The sequence below is a fragment of the Hyposmocoma kahamanoa genome, unplaced genomic scaffold (assembly GCF_003589595.1).
Source record: "Hyposmocoma kahamanoa isolate Upper Pololo Valley unplaced genomic scaffold, ASM358959v1 116, whole genome shotgun sequence".
Lineage (NCBI taxonomy): Eukaryota > Metazoa > Arthropoda > Insecta > Lepidoptera > Cosmopterigidae > Hyposmocoma > Hyposmocoma kahamanoa.
Window position 1 is genome coordinate 5,610,745 of NW_020653391.1, and position 16,574 is coordinate 5,627,318.

The 16,574-nt window shown below is 37.5% G+C and overlaps 1 protein-coding gene across 3 annotated transcripts in view; it reads right to left on the reverse strand.

Annotated features, from left to right (window-relative positions):
• Positions 1-901: 901 nt before the first annotated feature.
• Positions 902-16,574, reverse strand: part of LOC113239765 (glutathione synthetase-like) — a 53,249-nt gene continuing 37,576 nt past the window's right edge. For all 3 annotated transcript variants that reach the window (XM_026476875.1, XM_026476876.1, XM_026476874.1), the window contains 8 exons: positions 14,126-14,168; positions 13,691-13,861; positions 11,113-11,180; positions 10,225-10,329; positions 9,042-9,248; positions 7,839-7,974; positions 4,153-4,244; positions 902-1,273 (listed from right to left, as the gene is read on the reverse strand). In XM_026476875.1, the coding sequence (XP_026332660.1) occupies positions 1,144-1,273; positions 4,153-4,244; positions 7,839-7,974; positions 9,042-9,248; positions 10,225-10,329; positions 11,113-11,180; positions 13,691-13,861; positions 14,126-14,168 (952 nt within the window). In that variant the 3' untranslated portion in view covers positions 902-1,143. The remainder of the gene's footprint in view (positions 1,274-4,152; positions 4,245-7,838; positions 7,975-9,041; positions 9,249-10,224; positions 10,330-11,112; positions 11,181-13,690; positions 13,862-14,125; positions 14,169-16,574) is intronic.

Consider the following 16,574-nt stretch of genomic DNA (forward strand, 5'->3'; position numbering starts at 1 on the left):
AACATGCAAAGTAATATTTTAAACTAAGTATACATATTATTATTGCTTTTTAAAGGCAGACGAGTTATTTTTAGACCCTCAATCATTTGAGCTGTCATCAGCGCTAGTATCGGCTTACGACTTAGTTCGTGTGGTTACAAGTTACTTCTTTAAGGCTCAACTCACACTGGCGCAGAGTTGAAGCGTCGCGTCGCGTCCTGTTTTTCAACTACAACGCATGGCGTCGCTTATCGTCACACGTCGACACTCGCATTAGCGTGCCCGGATTACAGTGTATTCGGCGTCTGACGCGTCACTGCGCGCCACTGCGCGCACTAGTAACGCACGGCGACGCGCGCAACCGCTCGATAAAACGCTCCCTTGGTAAAAAACAACGCGCGAAGGCGCGAGTCGTCGCGCGACTCCGATTTAATATTTGCATAACACAAATTTGTAACTTAATAATGGGAAAATCGAGACGAATATGCTATAGGCGAAAAACATGACGCGTCGCGACGCTTCTACGCTGCGCCAGTGTGAGTTGAGCCTAAGGGTTTCACCAAGTAGTCGATGGAACCAATCAGAAAAGGCTTTATATCTAGGGCAATAAGGCTGTTAAAGTTTTGTCGTTGACGAATCGTCGATGACATTTTTTGGTTTTCGACACCAAGTGGCGGGACGATCAAGTTGTGCGTCACAACTTGATCGTCAGTCAGGCAGGCGGGCAGTCGTAGTCTGGCGTGTGCCTGACCATATCAGTTGTAGTACCACTAGCTTTAAGTCACAAAGATCTGTGGAGCATTGCCAATGCGCCCGTCGCCCTGAGATATAGGTTGACAAGTCCCATGTGCCTGTAATTTCACCAGCGCCCTTATATTTCAAAACTGGAAGGCAGTAATGCTCACATTACTGCTTGGCGGCAGAAATAGGTAAGGTGTACGAAATATTTTGATTTTTTTTATTTTTATTTAATTGTAAGCAATACTTCCCTGGATGAACTGTTTCACAAGCTCTACTGCTACTGACACGCATTTATCACCATGACTATGAAACTTTTTCTGACCAGCTTAACCTTTGACTATGTTTATTACTTTGGTGGAATTTCTGTCAAAGGTCTATAACTAACTTGTCCTAATTTGTGTGTGTGTGTTTTTTTATATAAGGCTACACGTCGACTAAATAAGGCGAGTCCAAAGCGCCGAGGCCGGCCGCGACGCCGCCTTCGTTCGCATCTGCCAATTTCGTTCGCAACATGTGACCTACTTGCTTGTTGCTTATTATTTTGTCTTTGGTTCTGTAAAACAATTCAATAAACAATTACAATACCTACAGGAAATAAACAATCAAAAAAGTCATCGCGAAAACCTAAAAGAACACGATACAATTAAAGTACCATTTATTATATTCCAGATTCGGAATCTTTACACTTTCATGGAAATTGGCGAATGTTATTGACTACAATAACGCCATGATGGCCGTTTTGACAGATTACAATAGTGAGGTCAAATCTCAATTCATTATCGAAAAAAATATAATGAAATGCGAGCCGCATCTATATAGCTGAAAATCACCGGTTTGCTCCTACGTAAACACCGACGCTGAGCTTTGGCCTTTTTGCACTGCTACAGCACACATACAGAACTGGGTGTTCGGCAGTGCTGCTACTCTGCTGTTTTTCCTTTTTATTGTATTACATATTTTTCTGTTATGTATGTGTGTCTGTAGATCCAAATAAACGTTTTATCTATCTATCTATCTATGTTTTTAGATTTATAACTAGTATTGCAAGGGGTAGCTGATTAATAAAACGAAAATAAAATTGTTTACTTAATATGTCGTCAATTCGAAACTGCTTCGTTTTGCATTGAGTTTTGACGCGAGTTTGTCGGTGGTACAAATTGTGCTGGCCAGCGATCCCATAAGTGACGATCATATTAGATTTCATTTTTAAAAGTTTCGAATTTCAATAAACAAAGTTGTGTCGTAAAATTATACATCTATAAATTTTACTGCATGTCTCTATTGACAACATCGAGTATATAACCAGAAATAGAGAGGAAATAAGGGCCATCTATCCCTGGCAACTCATCAGGTAAAAGGGCTTTATATCATTTTTAAATATCAACTCTCGTTTGAGTTGAAATCACTGATTAGAAAACTGAAATGGTATAGCGCCAACAAATAACATGTGTATACGTCTCCGTATATTCCAAAAATATTCTGTATTGATAGTATCAAAGATAATATCTCTAATAATGGTGGCTGTTCCATTCAGTGGTGTGGGAAAAACAGCAAAACATCTAATTATAAAACAAACGGAATCGTATTTCATCGGTAAATGTTAAATATGTAATTATGCAGTTTTCGCCCATTATAGCAACGATCAAGTTAAACTGGTCGATTTGAAGTGAAACAATTGACGGGTGTCAATTGTTTCGAATTTGGGCAGGCCAATTTTTTTTTTTTTTTTTTTAAATAACGCACACACTCAACATAGCCCCGCACTAGGGAAACCCTGTGTCGCGGGTGCCATGGACACATATAGACAAGCACAAATTACACCCAAACTCACGAGAGAAATAAATGTAGGCCATACAAACATTTCTCCCGGCCCGGGAATCGAACCTGGGACCTCTGCGTGGCAGTCCGGCATGGTAAACGTTCGGCCACGGAGGCAGTTAAGGCAATTGGAGCGCAAATGTCACAGTAATGATTTGGCAGAATAGTTTTCAAACAAATTAAATGACATTTCGTCTCTATTTCTAGTTATATACTGGATGACTGACAACAATCTACAGAAATTAGCTCCTTCAACGTAGTTATGAATAAGTACGAAACTTGATGAGCGGACAAACGTCAAAACGGCCATCATAGCGTGCCGATACTTTAATGATTTTTTTATGATTTCGAGTGACGACACCCACGTCTTGTTCATGCAAGTCGTGGGTTTGGTGGTAAGCGATACGTTTACCCATAACAATTACAGTCCCCTCAGAGCATTAAATCGCAGTAATCTAAGGGAACTCCCACTGCACCCGTTCGCAAAATACCCTTACCCTTCTTATAATTGTCATTTAACACATTGCTTCTATTAATTTTGTCAAAAATTTTGGGCGGGAAAGACATATATCATCTATACCGGGCTAATCTATCTTTATTTGATTTTTAGTTTCGGGTCTTAATCATGTATAAAACATATTTTGATCACTTCGACGTTTCCGAAGTATTGCAACGTCTATGGTCTTGAAGGGACTGAAGAGGCGGTGTCAGCATTTTTTAGCAGTGTGAGGTTTTTTATAACTACCCGGACTTGGTCATCAACAAAGTTGGTTGTGTCATCAACAATTACGTATTTCAACTTATGTTTAATAATAATAGACCCATTACCATGCTTAAGAATTGTAATAACTAAACGTATTCATAAAAAGTACAGAAAAGTTTGTAAAGCGAAGGATAGACCGAGTTCATAAGGGGCGCCACCAGCGTACGAAATTTTTAAGCGGAAAGGTGAGATAGGAGGATAGAAGAGTACTCGATCTATCTGGAGCGGAGGAAAAAGGATTGGAAAGGAAGTGAGTGTTAAGTGAATAGAGTTATTGAAAAGTGAGTATGTTTACTTGTTTTATTCTTATCTGCCAATTTCCCCTTCATGAAACCAATGATTATATTGAAGTTTATCTCGGCATTGCAACTGCATTCAACAGTTGTCACTAGACCGACACGCAACCGAGACGACGGTTTTAAGCTTTCATCGATCGACGTGGGATCCAGTCATCAGCAAAAGTAAACGACATCAAGTATCGTTCGACAAGTCGACGAGTGTTCTGTGTCGGTCTAAGGACAACCCTAGTGCACAAATAAATAATGAAGACCAAGTGCGGGTAGTTAGAAAAACGCGCACGGATAGATGTTGACACCCGCCTCTTCAGTCCCTCCGAGATGACGGACCAGACCATTGCAATACCTCCGAAAGGTCGCGGTAATTAAAAAATGTTTTATACATGATAAGTCCCGAACAAAAAATCAAATAGTACGCAAGTCGTGAAAGTTTAAATCAAAGTTATCTATCTTTGTGAATCAGAACAAAGAATTGTACCAAGAGTTTAATATTATACTTTTTAAGATTTGTACAAATCCATTTTACTATAGCATGTTTGCAAACATTGTCCTTACCCAATAATGACTCCAAATATTCCCAGCTCGGAGACGAGATCCGTGATCGGTGGTGGCACGGGACCACCGGGCCGCACAACATATCCTGCTACCTACAAATGACCACATAACTTTATAATTAGTCTTATTATTACATGATATTTTTGATATTGCCGGGTCCACATTAGCGAACATAGCGTACATGATTGAAGTATAAATAAATAAAACTACATTAAATTAAAATAGTAGTTTATGTGACTGTTACATAATGAAAGGTAATAAAATGCGAATGTGGATTTATGAAACGCAATTTTTTTCAATTTTTTATGAAAGCCTATAGGCGATTTTCATAAAAAACATACACGAACGTTTTAATACCTAATTATGTACAGTTACATACACTGCTTTTGTATACACATTATAAGCTCTCTATGATATTTTCAGGAGCCGCATGTTAGGACTGGCGAAATGGCGGTAAATAATATATTTTCTGGCGCATCTCACGCAACCGTAGCTTTTATTTAAATCATAAACAAACTAGAGTCGGCCCCAACTATAATATCGTTCGATATCAAGCTTAGACTATGGAAACTAAAGGACATGTTATGTTGACATATATAAATCAGACGTTATATGTATATGATGCATTTCGATGTTCAAAACATAAACATGTTATTATTGTCTTTGTTTAACTATTGCGTGCCGTCTTAAGCCAAAAGAGATAGCATTACATTGGTCTGTGCAAACACGGGAATCGAAAATACGTAACATCATCTTAAATGCCAACCGTGTCCATTTCGCAGTACATGAAGTACATGACACGGTTGTCAAAGGGAAGTACATGACATGTCAAAACAAATGTATTTCCAAGTGTTTTATTGAATTATTCGCATGTATTGTAATAAAATAGACAAAAATATTGACAGTGAGAACAATTAAGTATTAATAAAAATTCGTCACTGCAGCATTACGGGATGTAGCATTAGAAAAAGCTAAAATCGACCCAAATTAACATTGTACAGGCACGTGTTATTTTTCTGTCTATAAATCACACAAAAGCCCAAATATCTCATGTAATTAGACATATTTAAGTAGTTTATTCATAAATCTTGCCAAATTTTACGTTGGTTTCTTCAGATTGCCTGTTTGTTTGTATATTTTGATGATTGTTGTTAACGATTATTTTGAGATAGTGTTGTTCTTGGAAGTGTACATATTATCGATAGTCTGTTATCAAAATAAATCACTACGAGGTTTTTATTATTATTATTTTTAATATTTCAAGTTAACCTACAAATAAAAAAGAATGGTTGGCAATCATAGGAGTGCCGAATATAAACATTGAATCAAAGACCATCTTCATTTATTCGCTTCATTTTGAAGATTTAGTATGTAAGAGATTACATGATAATGCCATTCCATTATTAGGTTTATTGGTAAATAATTTTATATTTAATTTAGAATAAACAAGACTCAATTACTAGACATTCTCAGTTCCTGAAAACAAAATTATCCACTCGTTTCCCATTTTTTCCCACTGACAATTCTAACTACTAAAAATTTTTATTTTATAAAGCCAGCAATACAATGACCATGTTGGTCCAACGTTGCCGAGTGAAGGCCAATACCAACGCATAGACAGCCTATTTGCCTTGCCTTGCCTTGCCATCGATCGGTGTCACTCGCCTAGCTGACCGAGTGAAGGCGAGCGCTAACGTGTATAGAGCTCGTTTGACGTGGCTTGTCACAACTCGCAGTCGCTTGTGACTACTTGTCTGACTTCGGAGTAGTGTCGATTTTTCTGCACAAATCAAAGGGCTCGGCCAATAGTAGTCAATTGACATTGTATAATCAGACATTTGCGTACTATTTAATATATGCGGAACATGTTTATACTAACACTGTCTTTTGTTACATCTCCTGTTATTACCATGTTTTAAGCAAATAAGCGTATGTTAAAAATTTTATTATTGATAATATTACTACTTTCATCTATTTCCAAAATTAAATGGAAGCATTAAGTATTCACTTAAATCAGTCACAGATATTAATTCTATACCAATGCATAAATACAAAAAGCTTACACTATTTGGAAACTGTTAAAAAATTTCTTCATTATGAAAATATGAATCTTGAGATTGGAAATGTATAGGAGATCTCCAGATTTATATTTCAAAGTTTTATCTTTTTTATATACTCTCGAATTACATTTTTTCTGTGCAAATACACTTTTCGTAATATTTGAGTATTTGTAAACGCAAAACAATAAATTCAAAATTTCATGTGACATTCCCGGATATTCCCATATAACCTAAAATATTCCCAAATGGAATATTGATCTACTTTAATTAAATGTTTGCATGTCGATAATGGCTTATCGATAGATTAAGGTACGACACTAAAGAAATCCGCCATTTGTTCGTTCAATTTTTGTTTAGGTATGCACGTTCATTCATTATTTAGGGCAGCTCCTTTCTTTTATTTTTTTCCATCCTCTAAGATATCAAGTAACGTGTGAAATTTTTATAAACACATATATGTATATATAATGTTATATATTGTATATATAAAAATATAAAATAATAAAAATATACAAAAAAAAAACTGGACTACTTTCTATGATGTTTAACTTATGTGTAAAGTTGCTGAATTGGAGAAATTATAGGCCGGGCTCTAGTCATTTGTGGTATAATAGAACAAATCAGCAGACCTTACGAAGTTCTCTATGTGCTTTTGCCGATCGTTGCTTTTGGGTTTTTTGCCTGTGAGAAACCTATGAAAGTTTTTTCTTTACTCAGCCATACTTTGACATACGGTTAGTGGAGTTCGCTTTCGAAAGCTGAGCAACGTCGTACTTCTCTCAGTTACACCAAAAATGTTAAGACGACGGGCGGGATAGACAAATGACGTTGCTCTGTTAGCACGTGGTTAGGGCGACCCGCGCGCCATCTATTGGAGAAGGAATGCGTGTGTCGGTTTCGATTGTTCGCGTGCTGCCGTGTGTCGAACCGACACGCGTCGGAGTTACTAGACGGCGCACACTTGACGTAAGACTGTTCGAAGGGACGATGTGGCAATGTAAAATTTTGTTACTAAGAGCGCCTTCAAATTAGACGCTTATAGAAGCGCTGCAACGGCACCACTGTCCCTGCCTCTGTGGCCGAACGGTTACCATGTTGGTCTGCCACATCATGGTCATGTGTGAGTGGTGACAAAAGGATTCACAAATTCTAATAGCTCCACTCATGTTATGTAGTGGGGATATGAGTACTATGAAAATTCTACTGGACCCACTAGTGGAACCAACAATCCGAATTGGATTTCCGGGCCAGGAAAATATTTATATGCCCTAAATTTATTTCTCTCGTGAGTTTGGATATAATTTGTGGTTATCTATGTGTGTGTCCATGGCACCTGCGATATAGGGTTTCCCACGCGAGTAAAAAAAGGCGGGGTTTCCCTGGTGCGGGGTAGTGAGTGAGTGAGTGTGTGTGTTGTTATTACTATGTAGCGGCGAAACTACTAATTTTCATACAATATTTAGGAGCGCAGTTACAACGCGAATGTCGTGACCTGCGCGCAAGCCACTTCTGCAGTCACAATTAGTGAACCAACAATTACTGAAGCACTACAGACGCGCGGCTGCGGCGCCTCTGCACCGCTTCTACAAGCGTCTAATTTGAAGGTGTCCTAAAACTGAAACTTACCAATGGCGGCAGGATCCTCTCCATGAGGATGTAGGCAGCGCGCTCGCGGCTGTGGCGCATGCGCAGCAGTGCATCACGCACTTCTGTGCCGTAGATGTTGTTCCCTCCGCCCTCGCGCTGCGGCTTTAATACAAACCTGATCCATGGTATTAGAATAATGAATAAAATATTCTTCATTACACATTAAAAATTACAATGACAACAGAGACCAGCACCTAAGTAAGTATCACATTTTGAGCATTTTCAGTTATTATTATACATTTTGGTTCAGATAATTAGGAAACACTGTCTATGGAAAACTAGACACGAGAGATGTATTTAAATTTAATAAATATTTAACAGTAAGTTGGAATATTGAACTAAAAAATCTCTAAGTAGCACGCACCCAAGCCCAAAAAAATCTAGACACTATGATATTTCAGATACTAATTAACTCTTTGTGATGTCATGTTTCTGTCGACCTTTTTATTTAATACCCACATAGTGAAGCGGAGACGATGTCAATGATATACGAGTACTATATTATATAATATTATATATATTGTTGAAATAAGAAACTAAACCAAAATCTTCTTCTTTTAAATGTTATGGCCCCATCGAAGTAATCGGTGGTTTTGCCAATGTCGAGTTGAGGAACACACGCGTTTTTACTCAAAAATTGTGCAGTGTATTTCTACAGAATTCGAAACCAAAATCGAACGATTACAATTCACTTGAAAGTAAACAAACCATAGAAAATAAACATAACGTTGAATTAAAATTCAAATGTTAACGTCAAAATAACTAGGTGGAAAACAAAATCGGTTTTTATTTCGGAAATACGACATACCGACGACAAACTTCCTGGGCGGTCTTACAAAATCTTTAATCTATTTCGCTCTTATTTTTCTTCTCAATAACTACTATTTTAAAAATTATAAAAAAAAATTAATATAATGACAAAACATGAGCCCATAAGGGCAAATTTTATAAAGGGAACATTGGCAAAATGTGCAATTCTCAATTCGACAAAAGTAATAAATTAATATTTAGTGGTTTTAACTACTCTATGTCACTCCGTGTATCTATATGTGGACATTTATTTATTCAATTGGAACACTTTATTCCGACCATTGATATGTTTTTTCTGATCGTCATTAATGATATTCCGTGTCGAAAAGTGTGGTGATTCCATTATTTGTCGGAAATTTTCGTTATGCTTACCGCTCAGCATCAGCGAGAGCCATTTCCACGGCTTTCTCCCCGCTCTCATCGAAGTCTAAGGAATATAATCCAGTGAAGATATCCCTCACGCGGCTGGTGGCCGCCCCACTTCCCATGAACTTTTCCAAAGCACCAGGCACCGCTAGGGCTTGCTGAACCTTCTTAGTGCCCGCGAGTTGATAATGGATTGAAGGACATTTTATTGCACTGGAATGTATAATATTTGATTAGTTTTACGACCTTTGTATGGCAAGCTGATTGCGCTCGATGCGAAGGTCTCGATTTCAATTCCCGGAAGGGTTAGTTTGCGAAAGAAGCTTTGCTAATTCTGCACTATAATTAACGCATTAGCATTTCGAGATATTGGCGCCTAAAGTTTTTTTTTCTATGAATAATGTCAGTTACGCTGATTACGCGAAATCAGCGTAATTTCGCTTTACAATAAAACTGAAACTAAATAAGATATAAAAAAATCGCTTACAGGGGGTCGTATACGAGATATATCTCGTTTCGATGATTCCAGATATGTTAATAGTTCACCATGTGGTACACCAATAGTACATTGTGTATTAAGGACGGCAAATAAGGAATTACTAACGAGGGTCTATTAGAAGCCCGAAGTCTAAGCCTGAAGGCTTTAATAACTTGAGTTTTGCACTTTTTTACCGTCCGTATTACATACAATGTTTTTCATCACATTTGCGAGGAAATAAATATAATGTTTATTTCTAGTATGAATGATTATGGTTCTCAACAAAACAATAATGGATTTTGCAAATGGCGGGCTTTTTGTTTTTTTTTAATCAATAGATGGTCAGCTATTCTTCCATTGATAACACAACTCGACAAAAATATTGTGAGACGCATACAGCCCTAATGGATTGTAAAAAAAATTAGCTACATTTTTAAACAGAAAATAATGAAAATCAATTAGAAGAAATTCTTAACAATAAGTATTAATCCCGTTAAGCCGGTCAGAAAAACATTAATGACCATAAAATAATAGCTAAAAAGACCACGCTCTTATTGCAAGGATGTAAAAATTTTTCTGACCGGCTTAATGCGTTTTCCGTGTCGATAAGTGTGGTGACTCCCTAATAGCGAGGTTATATTAGAAGTGGGTTAGGTTACGAGATGCAAACGCGACGTTGATACATGCTGTTAAGAAACTTCTAACACTTACTTAGATCTCTCTATAAGAAGCCTGGCGTCCCATTCGCGTGATGATGGATATTGCCCCGGCTCGTATCCCGCTCTGTAGTACACCACCGCCGTCGGTCTGCCCTCGCTGTAATAAAAATACAGAGTCTATAAAGTTTTTAAAAGACTATTCGAGACTATTCGAGAATGAAGAAAACGCGGTCTAGATGATTAATTTATGAGATATTACATTAGCAGCAGTAGAGCACCTTGTGAAAGAGGTCGTCCAGGTTTTTTTTAATTAGCCCCGCACTAGGGTAACCCTGTGTCGCGGGTGCCATGGACACACACAGAGACAACCACAAATTACACCCAAACTCACGAGTGAAATAAATGTAGGCCATACAAATTATTCTCCCGGCCCGAGAATCGATCCTGGGACCTCTGCATGGCAGTCCGGCGACGGAGGCAGTTACTTACTGTTATTAGTTATTACTGCCACCTTACCTATTTCTGCGACCAAGCAGTAATATGAGCAGATTACTGCGTTCCATTTAGAAGGGTAAGAGTGCTGGTGAAATTACGGGCATATGAGACTTATCAACTTATGTCCCGGGGTGATGGGCGCAGTGGCAATGACCCTCCGAACTTGAGACGAAATGGAGACTCATAATCAAATGCTAATTAAGTGTAATTGCACTATCGCCGACGAGATCACCTGTACAACAGTATTCTAGTGCAGTATTAACATAACTTTTGTCAAATTTTTAGCGTTTTACAGCTCTGAGTGGCACTGAAACTGCAGTTGACGGACGTGTCGCTTACCACCATGCACACGACTTGTTCGTCCCGCCACTTCGTATCATAAAAAAAAATTCACACACATTTTATTTATCAAAGTATAAACAAAAATGTTATAGGAATAACTTACACAATCAATTGTTTCTTGTCATTAAGATCAGCCTCCTGATGGATTTCTGTTAAGGTTTTTCGATAAATCTGTAACAAAATACATTATAACTTCAAACCATGATTGAAAGAACCAAACAGATAACTAAAAATAAGAATGTAATTTGGAAAAACCTGTTATATGGCTTATAACTTTTTATTATAATAACAAATGACGGGACGAATAAGTCGAGAACCTCGTGGTAAGCGACACGCCTATACATAACAGTTGCAGTGCCACTCAGAGCTATCAATCGCAAAGGTCTTTAGGGCTACTGAGCCCGTCACCCTGAGACATAAGTTGACTAGTCCAATGTGCCGGTAATTTCACCAGCACCCTTACCCTTCCAAACCAGAACGCAGTAATACTCACATTACTGCTTGGCGGCAGAAATAGGTAAGGTGGCAGTACTTCCCTGGACTAACTGTTTCACAAGGAGCTCTACTTCTTAACTGTTCGGATAGGTTAAAGGAAAGGAGGCCGTGGTAGCCTAATGGTTGGACCTACCATCAAGTAGAGGCCGTGGGTTCGAATCCGGGCTCGCACCAGTAAGTTTCTCGGAATGTATGTGCCAATTTTTTTTTTTAATAACGCACACACTCAACATAGCTCCGCACTAGGGTAACCCTGTGTCGCGGGTGCCATGGACACACACATAGACAACCACAAATTACACCCAAACTCACGAGAGAAATAAATGCAGGCCATACAAATATTTCTCCCGGCCCGGGAATCCAACCTGGGACCTCTGCGTGGCAGCCCGGCATGGTAACCGTTCGGTCACGGAGGCAGTTATTATAATTTATAGATAATTTGAAAGTTAATATCTAAGAACTCCGATACGCTGAAACTCCATGTAAGTGAGTTGTGCCCTGCTGCGTAAAACTGTATGGGTTACCAAAAATACATAAGGCTGACACCCCACTCCGTCTCATAGTTAGCCAGATTGACACACCAACCTACAAACTGGCTCAACACATGGCAAAGGTACTGTCACCAGTGAGAGGGAACACATGTGAATGATTCATACCATTTCATCAGTGGAATCAAAGATCTACGGTTAACTGATGATGACACCATGGTCAGTTTTGATGTTCAGTCGCTGTTCACTAACCTACCAGTAAAAGACTGCATTGAAATTGTACGTAGAAAGCTAAGGGAACATAATATGTCCATTGAATATGCAGAATTATTAGAACACTGCCTAACATCAGGCTATCTATTGTGGAATAATGAATTCTACCTACAAATCGACGGTATAGCGATGGGCTCTCCGGTATCTACCGTTGTTGCCGATATTTTCATGGAAGACTTCGAGGAGCGAGTTTTATCCATGGCTCTAGCTAGGCTAAACTTTCAAACGGTACGTTGATAATACTTTCACAATATTACATAAAGATACCATACCTTCTTTCTTGGACCATATTAATTCTTTTAGTACTAAGATATTTTGTTTCAGAGAGCACATGGTGTCTGCGACAGTAATCATCTGGCAGGGGAACTTCAGCATATAAAGCAAGTCCTACATGGGAATAAGTTGAAGATTCCACGCCAATGCCGCAGGCCTTGTGTGAAACAACCAACAGTCGAGGGAAGATCTGCCATTTTACCTTACGTGAGAGGAGGATCTATTAAGACCTATTTCAAGCCCCCGAGGAAGATTTCTCAGTTCCTGAGACCCGTGAAATGTAACATCCCCTTACAGGATGCAGGAGTTTATAAGCTTGACTGTGAGTGCGGTCTCTCTTATATTGGACAAACGAAGCGAAGTATTTGTGTCAAAGAACATATAGCTGATGTCAAACACCGTCGCGTAAACAAGTCTGCAGTCTGCGAGCATGTCATGGATAAACCTACACATTCAATGAAGTTTGACAAACCCCAGGTCCTTGCAAAAGAAGTCCGTTATCTACCCAGGATGTTGCGAGATGCCATTAAAATTAATAAACAAAGAATTTCCAAATTTGTGAATTAAAACCAGGCAAACGGTTGACAAGACACTTTGAATAATACTATGCGATTGATCGGTTTAAATTTCGTAATGCGTTACACATGTTTAAAAACAATGCAATTAGGGACATAGTATCAAAACAAAAGTATCAATATTTTTGGTAACAGTCTGTTTCTCGTTTTTGATATTGTATTGCTTGCTTTTGAGAACAAACGTTTTGAAGAAGGAACAAACTTCGCCGGAATTGCGAGGTACTCAAATATAATGATTGTCAGGTATGTTAATTCCAATGTTTGTAACTATTTTTCTTCATTCTCATAAAGAAACAAATGGTGGCATACACTATACAGCCAAGTCATTTGTGATGAAGGTTGCCATTTAAAAAAAATCGCAAGGTGGCTTGCGTTATGATATGAGGTGTCCTAAGTAGGAATTAGTCAAAACTATACGATACTTGTCAAGAAGTACTAAAAAAAGTACTTGAAAGTATCGAATACAAAAGTATTGGAATCGGAAGGAAAAGTATTCGATAGCAAAAAGTATCGATACTTTTTCCATGTCCCTGTCAATTGGTAAATTTGAACTTAGTATTCATTTCAAATAGGTCACCTGTATATCAGGACGTTTGTCGGAGATCTCGAACTCGTGGAATCGCTGGTCGCAGATGTTATAGGACACCTCCTCGACGACAAAAACGACTATGGCCGTGGGCACGCCGAAGAGGTCGTACGCTTCGATAATGCCGCTGCATAAGCCAGATAGGGCGCGGTTTTCTGGCATCTGGATTTGTAAAGAAAAATTATTACTCGTCACACCTATACATTGGTACAAACTAAACGGCCATTTATATGGAGAGTCGCTAAACACAAAAGTCAATTTTCGGAAATATCGTAAAATTCATGAAAATAAAATTAAATTTGAAAAAGCGAGATTGTCGTTTAGTGACGGTATTAATTTGGATGTGCGCTATAATGAATGACGTCTTAAGTATAATTCAACATCAACGGAATAAGTAAAACTATTTGCAAGAAAAATACTTCTTACGTTTTTGATAAGTTCTCCGTGTCCGAATTGCCGAAGGACGTAGCTGAAAAATGTGAAAAACGTAATGTAATAAACATTAAAATATACAAAAAAAAACAAAAATAATAATTTTGGACAGAAAACAATTTTTTGAACTGAAAAATAAACATGTATATTACAATTGAATAACAAAAAGAAACAGTCATCATATTAAGCGAAAGTAGTTCAAACAACTGCGTTGGCGATAAACAGAAATTATCGAAAACATTAACCCTCATTAAGACAGTCGGTTAAAAGTAGACCTCTATCGCCAACGCCGTGGCCTTTGTAATGCGTTAAAAAAAGTTTAGTTCAAAAATTACATTCATAAAACAACGCTACAAAAACCATTCACAGGCATTATACAATTACAATCTACAATGCGACAACGAGTACAAGCATAGAAGTGTACAATTTAATAGGTATTCCGATTATTTACTATTTCACATGCTGCTGGAATACATTGTTTACAATCTACACTACTATTACATGCTACATGGGTACTACATCTACAATACGATTTGTCGGACAACATTAGAAAATTAACTGTAGAAATCCGTAAAACATACGATTTCAAGGTAAAATCAAAGAAATCTTTCACTGTCATACATGAAAAGCAGGATAAAAAAATTACATGAATTTGTAATATCAAAAGTTTAAAAAAGAAATCAGATGTGGCAGGGCAGGCAAACACATTAGTGAATCCATAAGTGGGTTTTTTTTTTTTTTCAATTTAGGTTGTTACATACTTTAGGTACGGAACACTAATAAACTTCATGTTTTCGGCTCTATAAATAAATTATGAGGATGATAGCTATTAATGTAACAACAAATATAGTAAAAGTAAATACATTATATCAGGTAATTTTCGAATTAATTATTTGAAGTTTACCCAACTATGCTTAACAGGCGGTAAGCATGAGATTGTATTGATTCTGAAAAAGAGAATCAAACGCGGTACGAGAGCTTGGTCGGTCTATTGGAACTTGCCCGACAACTTTATTAGAAATATCTCTTTTACACGCAAATAAAGCGTTACGACGTCGAATTGCAAGTTTCAGCCTGTTACGCCCATAGCACGGAATATTTTTTTTTTTCGACAATTAGGATTACGGCTATGAAGTGTAAGCAAACTTTACGTATGACCACGTTGTCTATTTTACAATAAGTATTGACCTATGACGATTTCGGTTGGTACAACAATAAGTGGTCTTTGAATTAGCCGTTCACATCATATGTATAGCAAAAGAAACACAAATAAAATTACAAGCTCTGACTGCTCAAAGATTGAATTAAAACAATAGCCATGTCTCGTCTCAAATAAACAATCGAAACGAGATATTTTGAAAACGAGACTTATACCCTTCTTTGTTGGCCAACATGTCAGTAAGTCATCGTCAGTTTTTTGTAAATACAAAAACTCATGCATATACAGAAAACAGAACGAAGTAGATATAAATGTATAACCTTAAGTTGAAAAGTATGTCAATGTTTAATTATATTAACAATGTGTGTTGTACATAAAGGTAGAAAGTCAATGTCAAGAATTAGTACCTAAAGAAAGCGTGTAAAAATTTGACACGGGCTTGTGTGCCTCTCCAGATAAACTTGGTATTAAAGATTGTACGCTACCCCGCGCCTTTTATCGTTCACACACGCCTCACGTTATAAAAATTGCAGAAGGCAACTGATTTTGAGTGACAGTTTTTTTTAGTAATATGGCGTACCGATTATTAAAATCGCCGCACAACTCCTGGTCCAGCGCAAAGAACCACGAGCGTTGAGGCGGTCAATAATTTTAGACCCAACCTTGTTATTCTAGAATTATTTACTAACATTACTATGTTGATTGTCACTGCTATCACAATACTTTGAGTGAGAACTTGTAACTTAATTAAAAATAATAATAATATTATAATAATTCGATATAATGTATAGAAAAAAAATTGGATATTAAGGCACAAAATTCTATTCAGCACGTTTGTAAAGCGGGGCAAACACAACCTGCTTATTGGTCAACACCGACAGACAGCATACAAAATGAACATAGGTCTTAGGTAAATATAGCTTTGTTTTATCATTGTCCAACAAGCAGGATAGTAAATGTTACGCTTTAGTCTTCAACGATGAATAGATCACTGCGCGCGCTCCGCATCTAATGACATTATGATTGGGATAAACACAACATATTCATTACCTATGTATAATGAGAGTTTACCAGTTATTATCTAATATATTTTTAGAAGGCCACTTATATTGAAGAAGGTTAGTAACGTAGAATTGTCCGAATATATTAAAAACGTAACATGGAATCATTGACAAGTTGAAAACCACGGACAAAAAATTTAAAACGGAGTCTATAGTCTTGGAAAAATTTCCTTTCGAAAAACATCATGTCTTCCGGATGTTTTACCAATATTTTTCTTTATTT